The sequence below is a fragment of the Sinocyclocheilus grahami genome, unplaced genomic scaffold (genome assembly GCF_001515645.1).
Source record: "Sinocyclocheilus grahami isolate Dianchi unplaced genomic scaffold, SAMN03320097.WGS_v1.1 scaffold164.1, whole genome shotgun sequence".
NCBI classification, from domain to species: Eukaryota; Metazoa; Chordata; class Actinopteri; order Cypriniformes; family Cyprinidae; genus Sinocyclocheilus; species Sinocyclocheilus grahami.
In genome coordinates, this window is record NW_015505343.1 from 243,087 (window position 1) to 265,682 (window position 22,596).

The following is a 22,596-nucleotide window of genomic DNA, read 5'->3' on the forward strand; positions in this document are numbered from 1 at the left end:
ATTCCTCTCTTGATCCTGTTTGCTTTTATAAGGTCCCGAGGCAAGAAGAAAAGAACTCCTCTTAGTTTCTTGGGCACAGTTAATTGTGTTTTAGCCATTATTTGTACCACAAATGATGCAATTCTATTGGCTGCTTTATTAAAAATGCTCTTATAGTCTAAAATATGCATTCATCATTATAGTTCATAGTTATTATTTTTGTTTTCAAGGGTTGCTCCTTTCATTGACAAAGACTGTGTTCACAATGAAGTACTAGCATACTGTGAAGTATGTACTGAATACTGCATACTATAAAAAAATAAGAATTTGAAGCAGTATAATTTTTGCAATGATCCTTATTTTAAAATATAGTATGCTACGTTGTCACATGACCTTACATGTGTCACATAACCTGATTACATACATGATCAGTTCCATGAGTGGTGTCTTAGAAATAAAAAATGCTTATTAATGGTTATTGTGCATACTGAATTCAATTTTGTATAAACTATATAAAAAATAAAAATCATACAATATTATTACATTTTATATAATAATAATAATAATAATAATAATTATAATAATAATTATTATTATTATTATTATTATTATTATTATTATTATGTATTTCTAAATTAAGTTTAGTTTATTTATACAATATAATTACATCACATTTATGTTATATGGATAGACTATAACAACATTATTATTATTATTATTATTACAACTATAAATAAAAAGTAAGAAAATTACATGTTTAAGTATATTTATACAATATAATGTTATATGGATGTACAACAACAGCAACATCATCATCATTATTATTATTATTATTATTATTAATAATAATAATAACAACAACAATTCCATTCAGTTCCATGAGTGGTGTCTTTGATTTTTAAATATTTTAATGCTTTACTTTACTGTATTTTATCTAATTAATACTATATATATGCATACTGATGGTAATGTCATGAGTGCTGAAAACATTCAATGATTCATTTGAATAAATCATCATAAATAAGTATTCCAGACAAACTATAGTCTGAAACATAGTTTCTAACCATTAAACCATGACTCTGACTTTTTAGATCATTGTCAAGTGAGTTACCAAGTGAAGAGCACATTAATAATTCCTGCAGTTATATTTACAGCCGTGTCTCTCTTTGTCCAAAGCAAACAGTGTTAATAGAGTGTAGAATTAGTTTTAAAATGAGTGTAAACTCACTGGAGTGGTGTGTGATCAGCAGTGCAGCCGCAGATGAAGTGTGTGTTTGCTGGGACTGAATGTGTGACGAGGAGACTGACTTTGATTATATTTCATCTGGCGGAGCCACACAATGCACGCGAGCTTTCATCTTCCCGCTGCAAGTTCATTAAAGCGTCTTTCAGCGGCTGGCTTGAGAGACACACTGTACATGCCTCTGGTTTGGTGTGTTTGCATACGTGTGAGATGAGCGGCGCTCCTCGCAGCCTGTTTGCTTTCCTAAATTAATGTAATGCTGCAAACGGAGGGGAAATTGCTCGCCTCTCATTCCATCTCATCCCGTCCATCCCAGAGGGGCCTCCTGCTAAAACGCACCAAAAAATTAAACCAGACATGTCGGATAATTCACTGGCTTTTCGCCTCCAAGACTCCACAGACTGTCAGCAAACACACACACACACACACACACACACACGCGCACACACACACGCACACGCACACGCACACGCACACGCACACGCACACGCACACGCACACACACGCACGCACGCACACACACACACACACACACACACACACACACACACACAGCTCTGTGTTAACAGCTCTGTATTATCACTACAGTACAGCAGCAGACACACACTCATGCAAGGAACCTATACGACTGAATATGTATGTGTTTGTGTTTCCACACAACAAAAACAAAATAATTTTCTTAAGTAAAAAATCATTTTGTTTCCCAGTAAAAATATATTTGAAAAAATCATAAAATCAATAAAAAAAATCTCCCCACATGATTTAAGTATAAATTATATATTATTTGATTTATTACATTGAGAAATTATAAAAAAGAATGAAAAATAATTCCCTAAAATCAATAAAAATTGTTTTTTTACGTATGATTTAAGCATAAATCATAATAAATATTAGTTGATGTATGAAATTAAGAATGAATAAAAAAAAATAAGAATATAAAAACATCCTTAAAATCAGTTTTTTAATGATTATATATTAATTCATGAAATTGAGAAATTATTATAAAAAATAAAAAATCCCTAAAATCAATACAAATATTGTGTTTTTTTTCATGATTTAAGCATAAATCATAATACAAATCATAATATGTTATTTGATTTATTAAATTAATAGACAATGCAAAAAATTAAGACATATAAACGCCGTCCCCCGTTTTCACGGAAAAAGGACTTAAAAAAGGTCTAACAAATATAAAGAGAAAAACAAAGCTCTAGAAGCATCTTTCTTTCTAGCGTTTTATTGCCTCGGTTATGAGGCGCTTCTCAGCGGGAAGCATCCGTAAGCGAGCAGAGGAAGCAATAAGCGGCGTATCTGCTGAATGTTTTGCTGCTGATGTAAGCAGATGAAATTACCGTAATCAAAGGCAGCGCCATTAAGACATATATATGTGCTTGAGACATATATGAGATTTTACTTTCCCTTGGGCTTAATGAAAGAACAGATTAAACATTGACGCACACCGACATATGCAGCCATCTCCACCACTTCATCTATTTACACATCAATTATTAACAAAAAGTATTTAAACGAGTGCACTCCAGCGACATAATGGTGCTCTAATTGATTTAAGCAGAGAAAAAAATTACAATAAATAAAATAAAATCACCACCGCAATTAAGATGAATTTGTAGTTGTACAGTAATTAAGGTGAATGCATGCTGGTAATGCAGTAGAGCTGTGGCTGCGTTATCGAGTCAGGAAATCTCATAATCGCATTTGTAATAGAGAAGCAAATGTGCCTTTATGACAGAACAATAAAACATTAGAGAGAAAGTGACGTCTGCACTTACAGTACACTGAATGTAATATATATATATATATATATACACAAACACACACACACACACACACAAATATATATATATATATATATATATATATACATATGTGCAGGGTTTGAAATTAACACCCGCCAAATGCGGGTAAAAATCAGATGTGGCGGGTAACGCTGTCAAATCACTAGCCAATTTGTCGGGTCACTTTTCGAAATTATGTTCACTCATTAATTTCTTGGGGAAGTTAATGCAAGCCAAATCTGCGCAGGTTTAGCTCAAATACTGAACTCGTGAGACATCATGACATTATCGAGTATATTGCAAAAGCTAAACAAAACACACCTCCAGAGGCGTGCATACTCAACATGATGAAGTCCAGTTAGACCAACACAGGCTTTAGTGTGCGTGCACATTTCGAGTGCTTTCACTGCATGATTCAGTCTATTAATATGCATTAAGAATGATCACATAATTCAAGATAAGAGGGCAGAAAATGTATATATTTACATCAGTTCATATAATCAATCAATATCACACGAAGAGTGACGTTTTTTCTTAAAAATCAGCATGGTTACAAATGTGATATTGATTTTATACAACAGTTCAATAAACAATAAGTTCATATCAAGAGACTTACGTTTTAGACACCATATTGGCTGTTTTTGTGCTATTTTAGTCCTTAAGATATCAGCACAATAACACACTCACCAAAATATCGTCTAATTATCTTTATCGATAAAATCCCAGAAAATATTGAGATATTATTTTTTGTCAATATCGCACACCCCTAGTACTGACACAAAATAAATTGCAACGATCGCTTTGTCACATCCAGTGTAGACAGCCTCAAACTGTTGGTTTATTTCTGTATTTTTTTTTAATTTTGGCTAGTAGAAGTTATGAATGGCCGGTAACTTAAACATTTAGTAGTCAAATCACACTCACCAAAATATCGTCTAATTATCTTTATCGATAAAATCCCAGAAAATATTGAGATATTATTTTTTGTCAATATCGCACACCCCTAGTACTGACACAAAATAAATTGCAACGATCGCTTTGTCACATCCAGTGTAGACAGCCTCAAACTGTTGCTTTATTTCTGTATTTTTTTAAATGGCAGGCGCGAGTCACACGAGCGCGGAAACAATACTGTGCTCGCAGCACGTGCTCTTCAATCGCATGCACAAAGTGCTGCAGCATTTATCATTTCATATCAAAGCGTGAAATAAACTATGTGCATGCATTATGTCATCAGTTGTGTCATGAAGTTACCAAAAAGGCAATTAAAGCTGCCTTAGAACTGTACGTGTATGTATTTGTTACATGAGTCACATTTAAGGACATGTTTCTGAAATGCAGTGGTTTCCAAAACTGTCCTGGAGCAGCCCAGCACTGTCTCCCTCATCTAACACACTAGATTCAACTCATTAGAGACTTATTAGAGACTGAAGTGGGTCAGAATAGGTAGCGATGTGTGTCAGATCCGCATCATGTTCAGCATCGTCAGCTCTTAAAAGGACAGCAGCCAAAAGAACCTAATAACCGGTTGCTGTGATGTCTATTAATCAAAGATTAAAAGAAAAAGAAAAGAGGAAATCAATAACTTTTTGTAGCTTAAAGGATTCATCTATTTAATTTAGAATTTAGTGTTTGATAACTTTATTAACAGTAACAGTACAGCATACTGAACGGCTGTACTTCCATCCCTAATAACCTTGTTTGGGCTGGTATCAGACTTATCTGAAATGTAGCGTGACTCAGGACTGTGAGATGTGAGGCTCATTCACAGATCCCGAACCCGCTTCAATTGCTTCTCATTCACTCAGAGGGACCAATGAAACGACGCTAATAAAGCAGGAGAATCTGGATAATGGAGCCTGGCTGTAGAGTGACTGTAAAACAGACGAGAGCAGTGTGTTCACTGGCCCCGGCCCGTCTTACAAACCTTTTACAGGCCAGAGAGCCGCTACTCTCCACGCTTTACTGACACTCTGACCTTCGACTGGGAGGCTGTTAAAGGCAGACGAACCAGACCCAGACATTTGGTAATTGTCTGAGCGTATTTATTCAGCTGCAGGACGGCGAGATAAAGAGGTTTTTCTGTTTCCGCTGAGGGTTTTCGCCTGAACGTCCTCTTCTATTGATGCATTTTTGGCCAAGAAGAGAAACATAAAAAGGCTTTTATTGACTTTATAGACACGGGTTGTTGCTGCGTCGACAAGAAGTAGATGAAATCACATGCAAATGTGAACAATACCAGGCTACTGATGAGTGGGATATGTTTTTTCAACATATCTGGGGCATATTTCACCCCAACAAATACAAATAAATAAACGTATTTATTTATTTAACCCTGCATGCAACACACTTTGGCTTGTTCACTATGATGACACCACAGTTTTATAATATTTTATCATATACAATGATATAAAATATTATATTTTATAACATATAACATATTATAAAAATATAATGTAATATAATTACAGATAATACAACTAATTACTTTGAGTATCCAACGTATCCATCTAATATTTCATCCAATAAATAAATAAATACATTTTTATGATAAACAATACTATAGAAATATATAATACAATTTATTATTTTGGGTATCCAACATATTTCGGTCATATTTCCTCTTAAATACATACATACACACATACATGAATATATTTTATTTTATTTTATTATTTCATTATTTCATTATTTCATTTCATTATTTCATTTCATTTTATTTTATTTCTTTATTTCATTATTTCATTTTATTTTGTTTTTACACTGCATGCAACACACTTCAGCTTGTATACCATGGCGGCACCACAGTTTTACATCACTGCAGCCTGTATCCAATAGACTCCACCGCACTATAAACAGCATCAAACAGCATCCAGCGTCACTTTTTTATACCAATAAATCAATGGCATGTCTATTGGCTGTGGCTAATGCACTTTGGAGGCCTTGACCAGACCAACAAAATGGATATTTATTTGAACACGCAGGAAAAATAACGACGCATTCCTTCAATGCATTCCCTCTCTCTTTTTCCATGCAACAAGCCTGAAACGGCACGCAGGTCACATGGAAGTCAGCAGATGTGTGGCCACCTCAGAGTGACTGGTGATGCTAGCAGTGATATAAAGATAGCTGGGAAAAGAGAGCGAGTTCCTAAACTCAAATCTCCAGTAAACAGCAATGAAGGAGGAGGAGGGCTGTGTTACGCCAGTTGCAGATTTAGCCTCCGGCGTGTGAGAAATACGCTGCTAGAGGCTACAGCGCACAACATCGCCTCATGTGCTCTGAACTCATCGACTGACTCTCAGGACTCAAACTGCAAACTCAGACTGCATGTCAAGAGCTTTGAGCTGTGAGATGCTGCCAGTGAATTGTAAGTGGGACAGAAGTGTTACGCGGCTTCAGGCTGCTTCACACTGCTCAGACGAATGCAAACAGGGTTAACAGTGAGCCAACAAACAGCACAGCCACTGGAGTCAGTGTTTGTTAACTTTTGTTGAGGGAGCGTGAACATGCCTGAAGATCTGAAGCTGATCTTTTGAAGAAGAATCATGACGTTCTAGCTAGCAGATACTCAATAAATGTAACAACAACAACAACAGCAGCAATAATAATAATAATAATAATAATAATAATAATATTAACCTTAACATTAACATCAACAGCAACATCAACAGCAACAACAACAATAATAATAATAATAATATTAACCTTAACATTAACATTAACAGCAACATCAACAGCAACAACAACAATAATAATAATAATAATAATAATAGCATTAACAGCAACAACAACAATAATAATAATAATAATAATAATAGCATTAACAACAACAACAACAATAATAATAATAATAATAATATTAACCTTAACATTAACATTAACATTAACATTAACAGCAACATCAACAGCAACAACAACAATAATAATAATAATAATATTAACCTTAACATTAACAGCAACATCAACAGCAACAACAACAATAATAATAATAATAGCATTAACAACAACAACAACAATAATAATACATTAACATTAACAGCAACATCAACAGCAACAACAACAATAATAATAATAATAATAATAATAATAATAATACTATTAACATTAACATCAACAACAATAATAATAATAATAATAATAATAATAATATTAACATTAACATCAACAACAATAATAATAATAATAATAATAATAACGATGATGATAATAATAACAACAACGACAACAACAACAATAATGATGATGATGATGATGATGATGATAATAATAATAATAAAGGTTAATTGTGGTTCATTTTACTTTATTATTACCATAGTATTACATAATTTCAAATGATTAATTTGAGTATCTGAAAATATCTCATGGAAACATATCCACGTCTAATTCCACCCTAAAATGAAAATAAAAAAAATATATATAAATAAAAATAAATAAATAATAATAACAATAATAAAGGTCAACTGCGGTTGATTTTGCCTTTATATCATCATATTATGATTATGAAATATATTATCTGATAATAAAATAAATACAATTTAAACAAACAAATAAATGAATGAAAGTTTGTTTTTCTCCCCCTAGTGCTATGCCTAATTGACATGAAAAAAAAAGAAGAAGAAAAAAATGCTCAAATAATGTCAGAATATTAAACAGAGTATTGTATGTTTCTTTTGATTTGGGGAAAATAAATTAAGTATGATTTTTCTAAACAAGATTCTCTGCTGCGGATACAGGCCTCAGTGGGCGGCTGTGAGCCTTATCCACTTCCTGTTCTGTGCACTTTAGACAGGAAATCCTCCTCTCCAATGTTATCTACAAAGAGATGAAATCTATTTTCCTCTGTGACACTTCTTTAAGAGAATAAACACTTAAACGTTCACGAAAACAACTCTGAGAAAATCTGTGATAAAACTTTTTCCTCTCTTCCTAATAAGCTAAAGCTGACGCTCGCTCAAGGACTGTTTATTCCAGGAGCCTGACACGATGAAACTTCTATTAGCTTTCATTTAGAAATGCAAATGTTTGTTTGGGCTTTGTTTTGATTCACGGAGAGAGTCGGGCTTTTCAAATGGAGTGATGTGACTGTCTGAATGTGAATGCATTACGCCGTTCACGCAGATTACAGCCCTCGCAGCCAAACGCCAATAAAAGTGTGCAATTTATTCCAGAGGCACGACAACAAATATTACAACGTATTTCACAAAGGCTTGCTTCTAAGTGATATGCAAAGCTCCAAACTCGCTATTTAAAATATACGCAGGATGATTTGCATGCAATCAGATGTCAAGTACATTTGCGAGAAGGCTTATAACTCTTTCTCTTTCTGAAATACGCATTTTATTTTTATTTTAAAAGGAGAGAAGATTCAGTAAACTGCACTCAGTGTTTAAGACCTTCCATATGCAACTTATAGTTTAATAAACATGCCTTTATTATTTCACGCTGGAGAGCAAAGAGTTCAAATGAGTATATCTGAAGAGGAAAAGCAAGCTAGTAATATGCTAGAATTTGATAAAAATAATCTTAATGTCACAGACTGTGCTGAAAATATTTGTATTTGCTTCTGGGTATTTAGCTGATTAATAAACAAACAGAAAACGTGCAGGAATTCATAAAGCTGAATCATTACAGTATTTGATCAAGGGGTTTTGGTTGTAGGTTGTTGATAACTAGTGTAGCTCAGATTTAGTTTCAGTAATTGCACACATTTCTAATTTCTCTGTAAATGCATCTTCTGGGGCTTTTGTATATCTATGTGTGTCTTGTCTTATCTTCAGACAGAACAGCTGAATATGCACACGGCAGAAAACAGAGAAGCCTGTATCATAAGCCATATATGAAACATGTATATGAATCCTGCAGGACAGACAGAAGCAGTTGTTTTCAAGCAGCAAAGTTTAACCTTTACTACATCAGGACACTCTGGAGTGAAAGATACTGAGCAAAACTGTCGGTAATAAAACAAACATTTCCACATCGCTTTTTTCTTTTCTCTTGTATTTGATTGTTCTCTGTGTCTAAACAAAACAACATAAACTCGACACTGCTACTAACGTAAAACTATACTCTAAAAACATCTGACATAATGTTTTATTTTGAAGGAATTTTCCATGTTGATTTTTTGACAGGTGTTTTACCTGTATTTGTATTACACAGTCATTACACATTGCATTGGGTTGTGTTTTATGGTTGAAGGAAATGTCCTTAAATATGTATATTAATATACACGGAGTGTATATTAAAAGACCCAACTCATCCTCTGTGTGATCAGTTTGTGTTATTGCCCTCTGGGAGACGATTTTTAATGCCTAGAGCAAAGACAAATATTTATAAAAGGTCTTTTGTACTGCTGCGATCGGATTTATTAATCAAAAAGCTATGTGATTCAGTATGATGGTTTTTATGTGTTTTGTAGTATGTGTCTGTATGTGTATATGGTTGTCGCTGGTGTGGTCAAAGACAAATTTCAAGCATGGTTGACAATAAAGATGTATTGTATTGTATAATGGAAATGTACCAGTAATTTTCTACACTTTTCTATACTTTTTTTTTTCTGTGCAGATGATGAAGATGATGATTATTACAACAACTGAAGAGTTGCTGAATAATTATTCAGACTGATAATTCATACTTATAATGTAACAATTCAATCATTAATACAAGTATAAAAGTACATACTATTATACAGTATTTACATTTCAAATAATGCATAGTATTTAACAAGATTAGTATTATTATTTTTATTAATGACAACTGAAGAGTTGCTGAATAATTATTTAGACTTACTGTATAATGTAATTCATACTTATAATGTAATTATTATTAGCAATAGTATAATAGTACATAAAAGTATGCAGTATTTATATTTCATATAGTGCATATATTTAATAATAAGAATATGTAACAATATATTATTATTATTATTATAGCTAAGACCAAATAATAGATATATAGAAGATATTGAACTGAAAAATTACATAATACTTACTTTAATAATTTAATTAATAATAAAAGTTTATACAATGTTTCTATTTAAATAATAATGATACAACTTTTTATCATAATAAAGTATTTTTATAAATAAAATGTACTATTATATGTGGCCCTGGAGCACAAAACCAGTCATAAGGGTCTATTTTTCGAAATTGAGATTTATTCATCATCTGAAAGCTGAATAAATAATATTTCCATTGATGTATGGTTTGTTAGGATCGGACAATATTTGGCTGAGATACAACTATTTGAAAATCTGGAATCTGAGGGTGCAAAAAAATCACAATATTGAGAAAATCATCTTTAAAATTGTTCAAATGAAGATCTTAGCAATGCATATTCCTAATCAAAAATTAAGTTTTGATATATTTACAGCAGGAAATTTACTAAATATCTTCATGGAACATGATCTTTACTTAATATCCTAATGATTTTTAACATAAAAGAGAAATGTATAATTTTGATCCATACAATGTATTGTTGGCTATTACTACAAATATACCCCAGCGACTCAACACTGCTTTTGTGCTGCAGGGTCACATATTAGAATACCCTAGTAATATGCATGCATAGTAAGTAAATAAATAAGTGCATAAATGAATGCTAATATTGTTGTGCATTCACACACTGCAGTACACTAGGGACAGAGCGCTGCCACCAGAGATACTGGCACAAGGATTCATCAGATTGCTGAGCGCTGCGTGACCTCGTCATATTCACACTGCGGCCGAACGGCGGGGTGTCAGCGGCCGCTGGGAACGCTCCTGCTGGGACAACAGCAGTCGGTAGCGTAATAATCCCCTTCCCATTGCATCCTGGGAAAGGTCAGGCAGCCTGAGTGACACCTGTCAATCACAGCCTCTGCTTCACGCCGCTGACGAGCCAATTACCCGCCGCCATAATAAACCCACAGAGAGTCATTACTGTTCCTGACAGAGACACGCTGGCCTTTAGTAGCATTTCCATAACTTACCGCTAACCATTTCATAACCGCTAGCTAGAGGAACAGAGCGATCGAGGCGATTCTTCAGTGTGAATACCGAGTGACTTTCCCTTAGTTTTCATACACTGATGGAAGTTTACTGGTGAATTTGTCATAAATATCATAAAACAAGCCATGAATCTGGAAGCTGGAGAACAGCAACAGCACAAAGTGAGGCGTTTTGGAATATATTGTTTCGGTATCTCAGAAAATACTCTCATTTCACCAGAGCAAATGTAGGTCAGTCCTCTGCATCAGATATTCAGTGTCTGTACCACACATCATAACACTGGCATCAACAACACTGAAACAACTTCTCAACTCTTCCTGAAGACTCAAACTTCTGCAGCTTTTAGTCCATGTCTACATGCTCTGATGCCATGCTAGTGAACTTCAAAAAGATGACCAAAAAAAAAAGTTTCTACTTGAAGGTATAAAGTACTGTTTTAATGTCGCATGGTTCCTTTTACACTCCCAACACAAAATTACTATATTACTGTTTTTGGAGCATCTATAACGTAAAACAGAGACCATATGTGACCCTGGAGCACAAAACCAGTCATAAGGGTCAATTTTTCAAAATTGAGATTTATACATCATCTGAAAGCTGAATAAATAAGCTTGAATAAATAAGCTTGATGCATGGTTTGTTAGGATAGGACAATATTTGGTCGAGATACAACTATTTGAAAATCTGGAATCTGAGGTTGCAAAAAAATCTAAATATTGATAAAATCATCTTTAAAATTGTCCAAATGAAGCTCTTAGCAATGCATATTACTAATCAAAAATTAAGTTTTAATATATTTACAGTAGGAAATTTACAAAATATTTTCATGAAACATGACCTTTACTTAATATCCTAATGATTTTTGGCATAAAAGAAAAATCTTTAATTTTGACCCATACAATATATTTTTGGCTATTGCTATAAATATCCCCCAGCGACTTAAGCTGGTTTTGTGCTGCAGGGTCACATATATTAACACTAAACCCTTTGACCTTTCAAAAGATGTATCATTTGTTAACATTAATAAAGTTTTAGACAGTAGCCTATATAGTAACACATGTAAACAAAGTGACCCAAACTGCTTGTTTCTCCTAAGAAGTGTGCTTAACTGTATTAAAAGTGTACTTGTAGTGTATTTCAAAACTAAAAAGTATATACAAAAACTTGGTATAATATTAATAAATTAAAAGGTCACTTAAGTGTATCTAAAGAGACACTTGACTGTGTTTAACACTTAAGTGCACTTTTCAAAAGGCTTCTTTCTAAGAATGTCAAATTAAAAATCTTACTTTTAATTGTGCATTTTAAATAATTGTTTTAATAATCTTCGTCATGTTTGAAAGAAGTACTTCTTTTGATGTGTTGACTAAAGCACATGTAAAGTACGTCCTGCAGTGTGTTATTCAATATCACATATGAAGTTAGTATATTTTAAATGTACTAAATTGCAATTTCATCATAACACATGTGTATTACAAACATATTAAATGCATGAAATGCAAGTTTCAAAATAAATGACAGAATAGTTTAGTTTAGCATAAATGCTTGGCAGCGCATCCAGCAGTGCATTTTGTGAAATGTTTTATTTAAGTGGGTCAAAAACACTCTAAAGTTCAGCTAATTGCAGCAGTTTCTAGTATAAAGTTGACTTTTCTTTCCGTTAAAAACCCAGACGAATTCAGAGATTCTGTGCACGTTGAGGGTGGATCTGACATGATCCGTGATAATAAAGGAGCCTGCTGGTTATTACATTTTCCCATCCAGAGAATTATCAATGATTTACCTGTGCTATAAAAGCAGCCGCTGGGACTCAGATGAGAAATCTGATAACACTGTTTGTTTGACTTTCAATTTGTTTCACACTACAAAGGGTGGATGAAAACAGCTTTTCATTTTCCAAACTTTCAGACATGAACATGTATAAAAGAAGAACATCTTCTATCAGAGAGGTCTGCAGAGAAACTTATAACAATAAAATAAGCTTCAAAAGTGCTGGTGCCCTTCACCCGATCCAACCTTACAAAATAAGACATATTTGACAGCGAGAAAACGCACTTTAGCTTGCATTATGCAAAGCTTTGGAAACACACAGCCAAGGTTGCGTCTTGCAAGAACATGTCAAGGCACGTCATTGTCCCGTTACATCAGTCAAGTATCACTTAGCCGCCCTGACAAACACTCAAAAGCAGCCTGTGCATCACATCACAGTGATCCTGAAGGAAAAGAAGCTGTGAGCTCTTACCTGTCTGCAGATGGTGGGCGTCCGTTGCGGGGCTTGTTGACCTGTGCGTAGAGAGCCTCTAAGGGCAAGGCCTGGTCTCGGGGGCTCTGCGGACGCTCTAGACTGGGGTTATGGCTCAGGTCCATGCTGCTGTCCAGGGACGAGTCCAGAGAGCCGATCCCAGCGTAGGTGTGCTCCTCGTCGGAGCTGAAGGTGCGGTTGAAGTCCTGGATCTCAGCGTAGTCTCGCTCTCTGGCCTGTCGCTCTCGGAGCTCCCTGGTCTTCGCTTGAATTCTACAAAGACAAAACATCGATTGAGGTTTAGATGTGTAGTGCACACTCAAGATCAATTTCAGCATCTCTCTTTTAACATTTGAGTATTTGGTTCCATACGGTCATATATTCATGTCATTAATGTGAGTACCACCACATGTACTAGTGCCAGCTGTTCAATACTGTAAATAAGTGAAGCCAGAATAATTGTTATTTTGAATCCACAATAATGTTTCAGTTTATCAATTACGTGACACTCCTATTGTGTGTGTGTGTGTGTGTGTGTGTGACATCAACACTGTCATTGAACTGAAGTATATAAATGCTGAACTGATTTTAGCTTATCCCATATTTGAAGAGGTTTAATTCTGTTATTTTCCTGTTTATTACTATGAAGTCACTTTGAAGCACTCTGTATAAACTGTTATGTAAATAAAAGTGATTTGACATGACTTGTATGAATGTAATAATTTACTCAAGGATGCATAATTAAAATTCACACATACACAATAGAGTACATCTATTTTATAATGAATATGTTTTTGTTTGTTTTTTAAATGAAGATTCAGTTTGATATATTTTTTGGGGACACAATCTCAAAAACTGTAAGAATGACCTTAAAGCATAAAATGACAATTACTCAAAATAAAATATAAATATTTTAAAATATATAAAATATTATATATATATATATACACTGTATATTTCAATCATGACAACTCTCGGAAGATTTTAGCATGGTGATGGATATGACAATGTTAATGTATTTGGTCTTGGCGGAATAGATCTGCTACGCTGCTGCTGCTGTTGGTTATTGCTGTAGTTGTAGATTATTGCTGCTGCTGCAAGCAAGTACAGGAACTTGCTGCTGCCAGTGCATATGACGATAAGGTGCCGTGAGTATTTAAGACATACTGCAGCTGCACAAATATCAGGGGAAGGTGGAGGGTTTCAGAGAAACTCTGAACGCGCGCTGCAGGAATCTCAAGTGAATGCTAGCCAGCCATATAAATGCAAGGCAGTAAGCTCATTGGCTGCATTTGCAGCATGAACCAATCAGCTTGTGCCAAGTCGTTTCTCTGAATATCATCAGTTACATTAACAATCCGTCAGCCTGCGCCATCTAGAGTTTCATGACTGAACTATATATATATATATATTTTTTTTAAATAATTACTAAAATATGTACATTTACATGTTTTCAAGTTGTAAGGTTATTATGTGTTACTTGATGGTCACACCACATTTTTAACAATTCAAACTCACACCTCGTACTCTAGTGTGAAAGTGCCCTGTGGGTAGGGCTAGGCAAAAAAATCAAATGCGATTTTCATGAGAATCTCATCATTAAAGCCGCTTCTATTGATTAGTAGTAAATCTCCAGCACGTGCTTTCAGATGGAGCGGCATTTACTACACAGAGCCGTAGTTCACTGACAAGCTACACATCGCATTCGATTTTTTGCCCAGCCCTACCTGTGGGTTGCATTTCCACCTTTGTGATTCTGCCCTCAAACAGCACCATCAAAAGCAATAGCAGTTAGTCCGTCAGCAATGTATAACATTTATTACAGCCATGAAGAGCTAAAGCTTTTATGTGCTAACGCAACGAATTGGAAGACAGACCTCTCGGTCTTGTTGAGACTCCCTACTGCACGGAGAATCCCTGAGCTCAGGACCCCTGCTGGCATCATGCGCTGCTAAACGCCTGCCAAGCCTGCTTTATTCTAGAAGCCTTTCACTACTACTGGAGTCCTCTAAAAGGAAAAGGAAGCGAGACCGCTGAGGCCCCGTTCATTCGAGCCTCTACTTCTAAATCACTCATGGTAAAGGTTGCGGCCCCTTCCTTGAAGAAGCTCATATGGTGGGTAAAGAAAATGCCTCTCGTGTTGAATTTAGGGCTATCAAAGTTAACGTGATTATAACACTATCACAATCGCACTTAAAAAATAACAGAACGCAGTTTCTGACTGTATGAATTATCCATAGCTCAAGCCAGGGTTGCCAGGTATGTGCATTTTCCCTTCACCAAATATTATTTGTAGCGCAGCTCCCATCCATTAATCGCAAACAGCTTTGTGCTTTGTTACTGCTGATTAGAAACAAAGTCTCAGCTCCCAAATTTGGTTCATTAAATGTGCCGCTTTAGCACCTCAGTTCAAGAGGAAGTGTCTTCAAATTTAATGCAAGTTGTTGAGCAAAATAAACATGGATGAACGTCAGAGGTTGTTGAAAGACACAGTACAACTTACTGAAACATATTATGTCTTGGATAGTTTTATAACCACGGAAAGATGTCAATATGTTACATAACATTTACCTCAGGAAATTACCAGTGTTCACAGTTGGTTAGTTAGCAACAAAAAACACTAGGGAGAAGTTTACTTACTGTCAATTATATATGTATGTTGCATACAATCATTTAATTTTGATTTGAGTGTGATTATTATATCGGAATATAAACTGCAGTTGAATATGCAGCAATAGTTTAGGCTCTGATGTTAATTATAACCTATAATAGTATAGTAATATACCAAATGAGAGGGTTTCCTGTATAGTTTTGCAAGTAAATTTCACAATTAATTACAAAGAACTAACAAGAAACACACTGAATTAAACATGACATTTTGAAGTAGAAAAAAATAATTTTCTTGTAAAACATACTCTAATGATCTTTTTTATTTTATTTACATTTGTATCTTTTTTTACAAGTGTATCAGTAGATGTCATTCTGAATAATCAGCTATTGGAGAAATGTAGTATCGGTGCATCTCTAGTTACAAGTAGTTTCTTTCACATTTGAAGGTTGATATCGCCATCCACCTGCTGTCCACTTAAAAACTGATGTCACCTCGCTGCCAGTAAAAACCGTGTTCGGACAAGTTACGGAAACTCAATCGGAGGACGAGGCCTCCGGCGCTGTGCCTATAATGGCCAAATCAAATCTGCGAGAGCGCTATCTGTGTTTGAATGAGGTAATGAGCACACTAAAGTAGAGGTCCAGTGTAACCTGCCCCTGGAGTACCGGACTGAAACTCATTTAGCGCGGTGGCCTGGAGATGAGAAGTGTGTGTTTTGTGTATGACAGAAGGTTAACTTCAGGTTGAAAACCAGCACGATGAAGACACTGGTCTGGCCTATGAGATTCATTTAACACCATATCCTATAACCAGCCATGATGAAAAATCATTGCAAAGCAAGGCATTTTGTTTGGTTTATATTTTTATTGTGGCTCACTGGTAGATCCATCAACAGTGGAGTGTTATTTTATTATTATTAGTTATATACTGTACTACTACAGTGTTAATAGTTTAAATGATCTATTATTGTTTTGTTTTCCGTTTTTATTTACATTTTAGTTTTTTATGTGCTTTTCATAATTTTATTTTTTTATTTCTAATTACATATTCTTGAGTTTGTTTGTTTTTTTTAAATAAAAAATTAATTCAGTGACTGTTTTTATTGATATAATATAATATTAATATAATATAATATACTGTAATATAATATAATAATGAAAATCAATAAGTGTCTAATTTTCATTTAAGTTTTTGCCTTCCATGTAATATTTTTATTTTATTTTAGGTTTATTTCAATTACCAAAATTAGTTTTTTTTTTCATGGATTTAGTTTTAGTTGCTGATTGTGAACAATGAAGAACAATAAATAGTTACAATTAGTACTATTAATGATTAAAATAATGCAACATAGCCAATAGCCAAAAGTTCATTATAACTGTAGTTTATAGTTGTAAACGTAATGCAGCATCTTGTCATGTGTTTCTCAGAAATATACATTGAGTCTGACTGGATGAGGCCATTTTGAATCCAGATCCATGTCCTACTTTGTATAATAAACAAATTTGTAATTTTGTGACTTCATGCAGCATTTTCACTTTCCGTGAGGACAGAAAAACGAATTTGCACTCAGAATTTGACATGAATTAGTCAGTTTGACATTATGAGCATTATGGGGTAATCAGTGAGTGTGTGTGTGTGTGTGTGTGTGTTGAACTATGACCATACCAGTGTGTGTCTGTGCCTCAAAACTTCTAGCTAAACCTGTTCTGAATTCCCTCTTCCACACCTTTAGTTCATTACACAATTAATGGTCCAGTGTGCCGTTAATGCAGGACACAGAAATAGCTGTCGTTTCCCATTCCTGCTTTCTCGCTCTCTCTGCTTTCTCTTCAGTGCTCATTTATTGCAGGTTTTTTTTTTTTTTTGGTCATAGCTTTTGTCTTTTAACAGAAACATTAAGAAAATGTATTCAATCCTGTTCCATCATGTCCACATTTTTGTTCATTTTACTCCTACTAAAATGTCACATGATTTTAGTCGAAGAAAATAACTTTTTAGTTCATGTTAATGAGTGAAGTAACTAAAATGTAACAGACCAATCTATGACTACATTTTGGAAGAATACATTTGGGGGCTTCAGAAATCATTTTAATATGCTGATTTGCTGTTCAAGAAACATTTATGATTATTAGCAATGTTGAAAACATATTTAATAATCATTTAGAGTTCATATAGAGATGATCAACACAAAATACAACACATGAAAACCTTATCTCCTAAAATAACAGATTGGTATACTGAAGTATAAGCTAGTTTATAATGTTAGTGACTGGTTTGTGAATTCTACATTCTTTGGAAAGTCTTTAATATTCATATTCCGTTTATTAGAGACCTTCACCTCATATGCCTTTTCACCAAATTTAAAGATCACATAATTGCTGAATCCCCCAAAAAAGGCTCCAACAACACCTGCGGTGAACTTCCTGATACATCATTTACAAAGTCACATGACACAAGCACACTAAAATTGTAAAAGTGGAAGAGAAGAGAGAAAACATTATCAAAATATTGGCAACAGGGAGAAAAACTCCCCAGTGAGCCGCGATAAAACAACAGAGAGAGCAAATCCCTTTGTGACTTTCTGGGCTCAAAGCTAATTAGTGTAGATTGCTACTATATGCATGTGTGTGTGTGTGTGTGTGTGTGCGTGTGTGGTGTGTGTGAGGGTGGGTGTGTGTGTGTGTGTGTGTGTGAGGGTGGGTGTGTGTGTGTGTGTGTGTGAGGTTGTTATGGCAACATATGGATCGTCATGGCAAATCCGGGGTTGTTTCTAGGAAACAAGCGAATGCAGAGAAGCACAAGTTGGCATAATTCAAAAACAGCTCATTAGATGCGATCCATCCATACCGTAATGCCATGCAGGATGATTTACTTAAAGATATCTGAGCTGAAACATGTCCAAATGCAGAGATGCCGTCAAGCGTGCGGTATGCGCTCCGTCCCGCGGGGTCAAAGTGGACGTTTCAGGGAGGAAATTAGTCATTGATCACAGCCTGATATAAACACAAGATAAGGACTGAGAGATTTATGAACTTCTTTGAAGAATGTACAAGGTTCTGCTCTGTGAGTTAGAGATGGAGGAGAAGTTTGGAAGTGAAGCGAAATGTTTTGAAGCGAAGCACGAAAGATCACACTCCGGTCCGCCCGCAGTCCTTCCTCTCCTCGCTGAATAAATCACACTGTTTATTTTACGACACCGCCAAATTCCAGACAGACGCAGCCAAAGCACTCCCTCCATATGTCTAACAATGTTTAATTCAGGTTAGAGAGAGAGCGAGATGTTCTCATCGATGGCCGCCAGGCAGATCTCACTCTTTGGCTGATAGTTTTTAAGTGTAAATAAAGTAACATGCCAATAATCATCTGTGTTACTTGTATTTTTAACATTGGTTCTCGACACACCGAACAACTGAAAAAAAAAATACGTTTATAACTTCATTATGCAATTGCCATGCAGGCGATAACGTCCTCAGCTTCCAACCTCATGCATATATAGCTGTTAGAGGAATATAAATGTAATTACAAATATAATCTGGTCCTGTGATCTGCCTTTGAACTCTGGAAGCTAATTGGTCCAGTCAAGCGGTGAAATGTTACAAAAGGCTCCGCATCATAATGAGCTCGTTTGACAAAGCAGAACGACAATGCTAATTATTTAGTAACAAAATTACCACCGCAATGCGAGGGGAAAGATCAGCTGCGATTACGAGTAACACGCATTAATGCATCGAAAAATGAAATGTTGAAAAATGTATGGAAAGCCAAAGGCAATCCTGGGAAGAGTTAATGGAGAAAGAGTTGACGGAACCGCTGACGGAAAATCAATTAATAAATCAAAGTAATCAAATGAAGGAATGCAGCAAGAATAAATACTCTCAGGCCCACTGTTCCCCAAAATATGTACAAACACAATGAAGTGAAAGATCACAAAGTACAAATATAGAGTGGTTCATAAAGAAAAATAAGGAATGTTGTCGTCTGTTAGAAAACAGAAAGATTATATTATATTATTATGGCTATTTAGTACATAAAGATTAAAAACACCAACTTGCTAATTACTTAAAATTATATTTGTATTAAATATTTATATATAAAATAATGAGGTAGAATTCTGCATTAGTGCCCTTTACCAGTGTTGTTGTTGCATTCAAAATAGATTTTATTAATCAAAATAAAGTTAAAATAAAAATGGAACTATTAGTTGAAAAACCTAAAATATGCAAGCAAGTAAATAAATAAATAAACAAACACATAAAGGTTAAAAAAAACACAAAAACATGTTGCCATGGCAACCAAACTAAAATGACTAAAATTAAAAATGGAATGAATAAAAATAAAAATATTAAAACAACCAAAAGTAATAAAAAAAAATAAAACTAATAAAAATGACAAAAGTGCATAACTATGTAAAAAAACACACAATGAAAACAGAAAATAAAAATAAAAGATAATCCAGAATATTACTAAATACCATAATAGTATATAAAATACTAAAATAATCTCATTATCCTTCTCCACAGCAATTTTTTTTTTCAATGTATGTCCTATTAAATATCTCAGTACATCAACACAATATATTATAAACACAGTTATTGTTGCAATAATTAATCGCATCAGTGCTGAATGATATCCAGTGTAATATGAGACAAAACATCGATGTGGGGTTGTGAAAGGTTGATGACAAAAAGTTTGGGAAACACTGTTATTGTAGGTCTTTTGGCTTGGAAAGTTGGCACTGAAGTGCGTTCCAAACGTTATTTGCAATCCCCATCCCTGTGAACCTTCAAAGCTCATGCTAAGGGCTAAAATAAAGAGGAAGCTAGCTGAGATATCCGCTGTTGATTATAACACTGCCTTTAAAGTCTATCAGGAACCCAAACAATCCGGGGGAAGTGTTGCTGGAGAGTGGAAAGGAAGTCTGAGCAGAAACAGAGGAGTGCTAGTCACTGATTAGCCACTAATGGAGCCAAGAAGATAAGCTAATAGCCATGCTAATCTACTTCAATGGAGAATTTGGATGGGAAGAGTTTACCAGGTTCTCATAATGTTTGCATTTTTGCAGTGTGTACAAAGACATAAAGCCAGATCAGCCTAGTGTAAATACACAGAGGAGGATGAAAGCGACTGATATATCTTTTTGCTGGCGTGGTGATTTGGTGCCCACACACTCCTTCCCATGCACATGCTATAAACGGCCCCCTGCCATGGTGGTCCGCTCAGTCAAGTTACATATGGTGGACAGGACGGCAACCATGCAACAGGCATAAACAAGGCCTCATAATGGTCACCATGCAGACGGGAGCTCCAGGCTCTGCTGAAGCCCTTGATGAGGGATGAAAAATTTGGTTTGTTGAGGACTAACGAAGGATGGGAGGCAGTTGGGGGAGGGGGGGGGGCACACAGCTGCTTACAATTTTCTCGATTGTGACAAAAACAAATGCCACTGATGGCAACACTTCATCAACTTCACTCCAAATCACACCCGCGAACAGCAGTGCTGCTTCTGAGCGGTTTTGCATATTTTTACCCCATTTTCTTTTCCCTATACGTGATACAGTGGCTCCCAAAAAGCCATTTTTAAAAATGTATTGCAATTACTCGTAACCAGCTGGTCTCAAGGTCATCTGGTCCTCATGTTCACAGATGTGCCGTAGCACAGTAACCACGTTACACTAGTGATTGACAATCAATCTACTGTTATTTTATTTCAAACTTAAATTTGTCCTTGAAAAAGTGTGCTTGTGCTATTTGTCATTAAAATAAATGGCACTTGGCTGGATATTTTGTTATCTAGTGAAATGACATTCATACATTTTTAAGAGTGCACAGGGTGCCCAAATGCTTTTTGGGGCCACTGTATGTATGCAAGTAGTTGTACACAAAAACTAAATTAAAATTCTTCCAATTATGACTTCTTTGTTAAATGGAATATAAATGGGCAACATATACTGTACACTCTAAAAAAACGCTGGGTTGTTTCAACCCAACTTTGGGTCAAATATGGACTAACCCAACTTTTGAGTTAAACATTTAATGTAAACATTTAACAGTTGGGTTAGTCCATATTTGACCCAAAGTTGGGTTGAAACAACCCAGCGTTTTTTTAGAGTGTAGGCTCACTGGAAAACTGTGCCTCTACTGTGCCTACATTTTATCAAAACTTCAAAAACATACCAAAATGTTGTGCATGCAATTCACTGCAGTTTGCAGCTAAATTGAACACTAGCGGAAGTAAAACCAACAACTTTTATTCCTTTTCAGATTATTTATTAATAAAGACTTGTTTTCACACAGTTCCTTGCGAAATACTATGTTATGAGCTCAAAACACTTTTGCTGTAGTACATGATTTGTAAACCAATACATTTGATGTATGCATCACATAACCAGAGCCATATGTATGCCTTTTTTTACACAGTAAACTGCACCTGGTGCAGCATTGCACCTGCGATATGGAGCACTTAGATTTTAGTTCCGTAAAACACAAGTCATGATACAAGAGCTCAAAGACTCAAAGAAGCCAAATAAGATGGCATGGCTACTTGAGCAAATGTGTTTTTACCTCAAGTTTGCTTTTGTTAACAATATCGGTTAGGTTTATCGTAGGGTTTAGTGTAGGTGCTACATTAATTCCGAACGTGATATAGTGCCACCCACCAGACATTTAATTTCTGAACTGACGTGATATGTACAGCAAACATATAATTTATCTGTTTCTGGGAACATTTCGGGAAAAAC

The 22,596-nt window shown here is 35.0% G+C and overlaps 1 protein-coding gene across 1 annotated transcript in view; it reads right to left on the reverse strand.

Annotated features, from left to right (window-relative positions):
* The window catches only part of pard3aa (par-3 family cell polarity regulator alpha, a), a 515,464-nt gene that overhangs the window by 83,889 nt on the left and 408,979 nt on the right, over nucleotides 1-22,596 (reverse strand). The window contains exon 20 of the mRNA XM_016282712.1: nucleotides 13,249-13,521. Coding sequence (XP_016138198.1) covers nucleotides 13,249-13,521 — 273 coding nt within the window. The remainder of the gene's footprint in view (nucleotides 1-13,248; nucleotides 13,522-22,596) is intronic.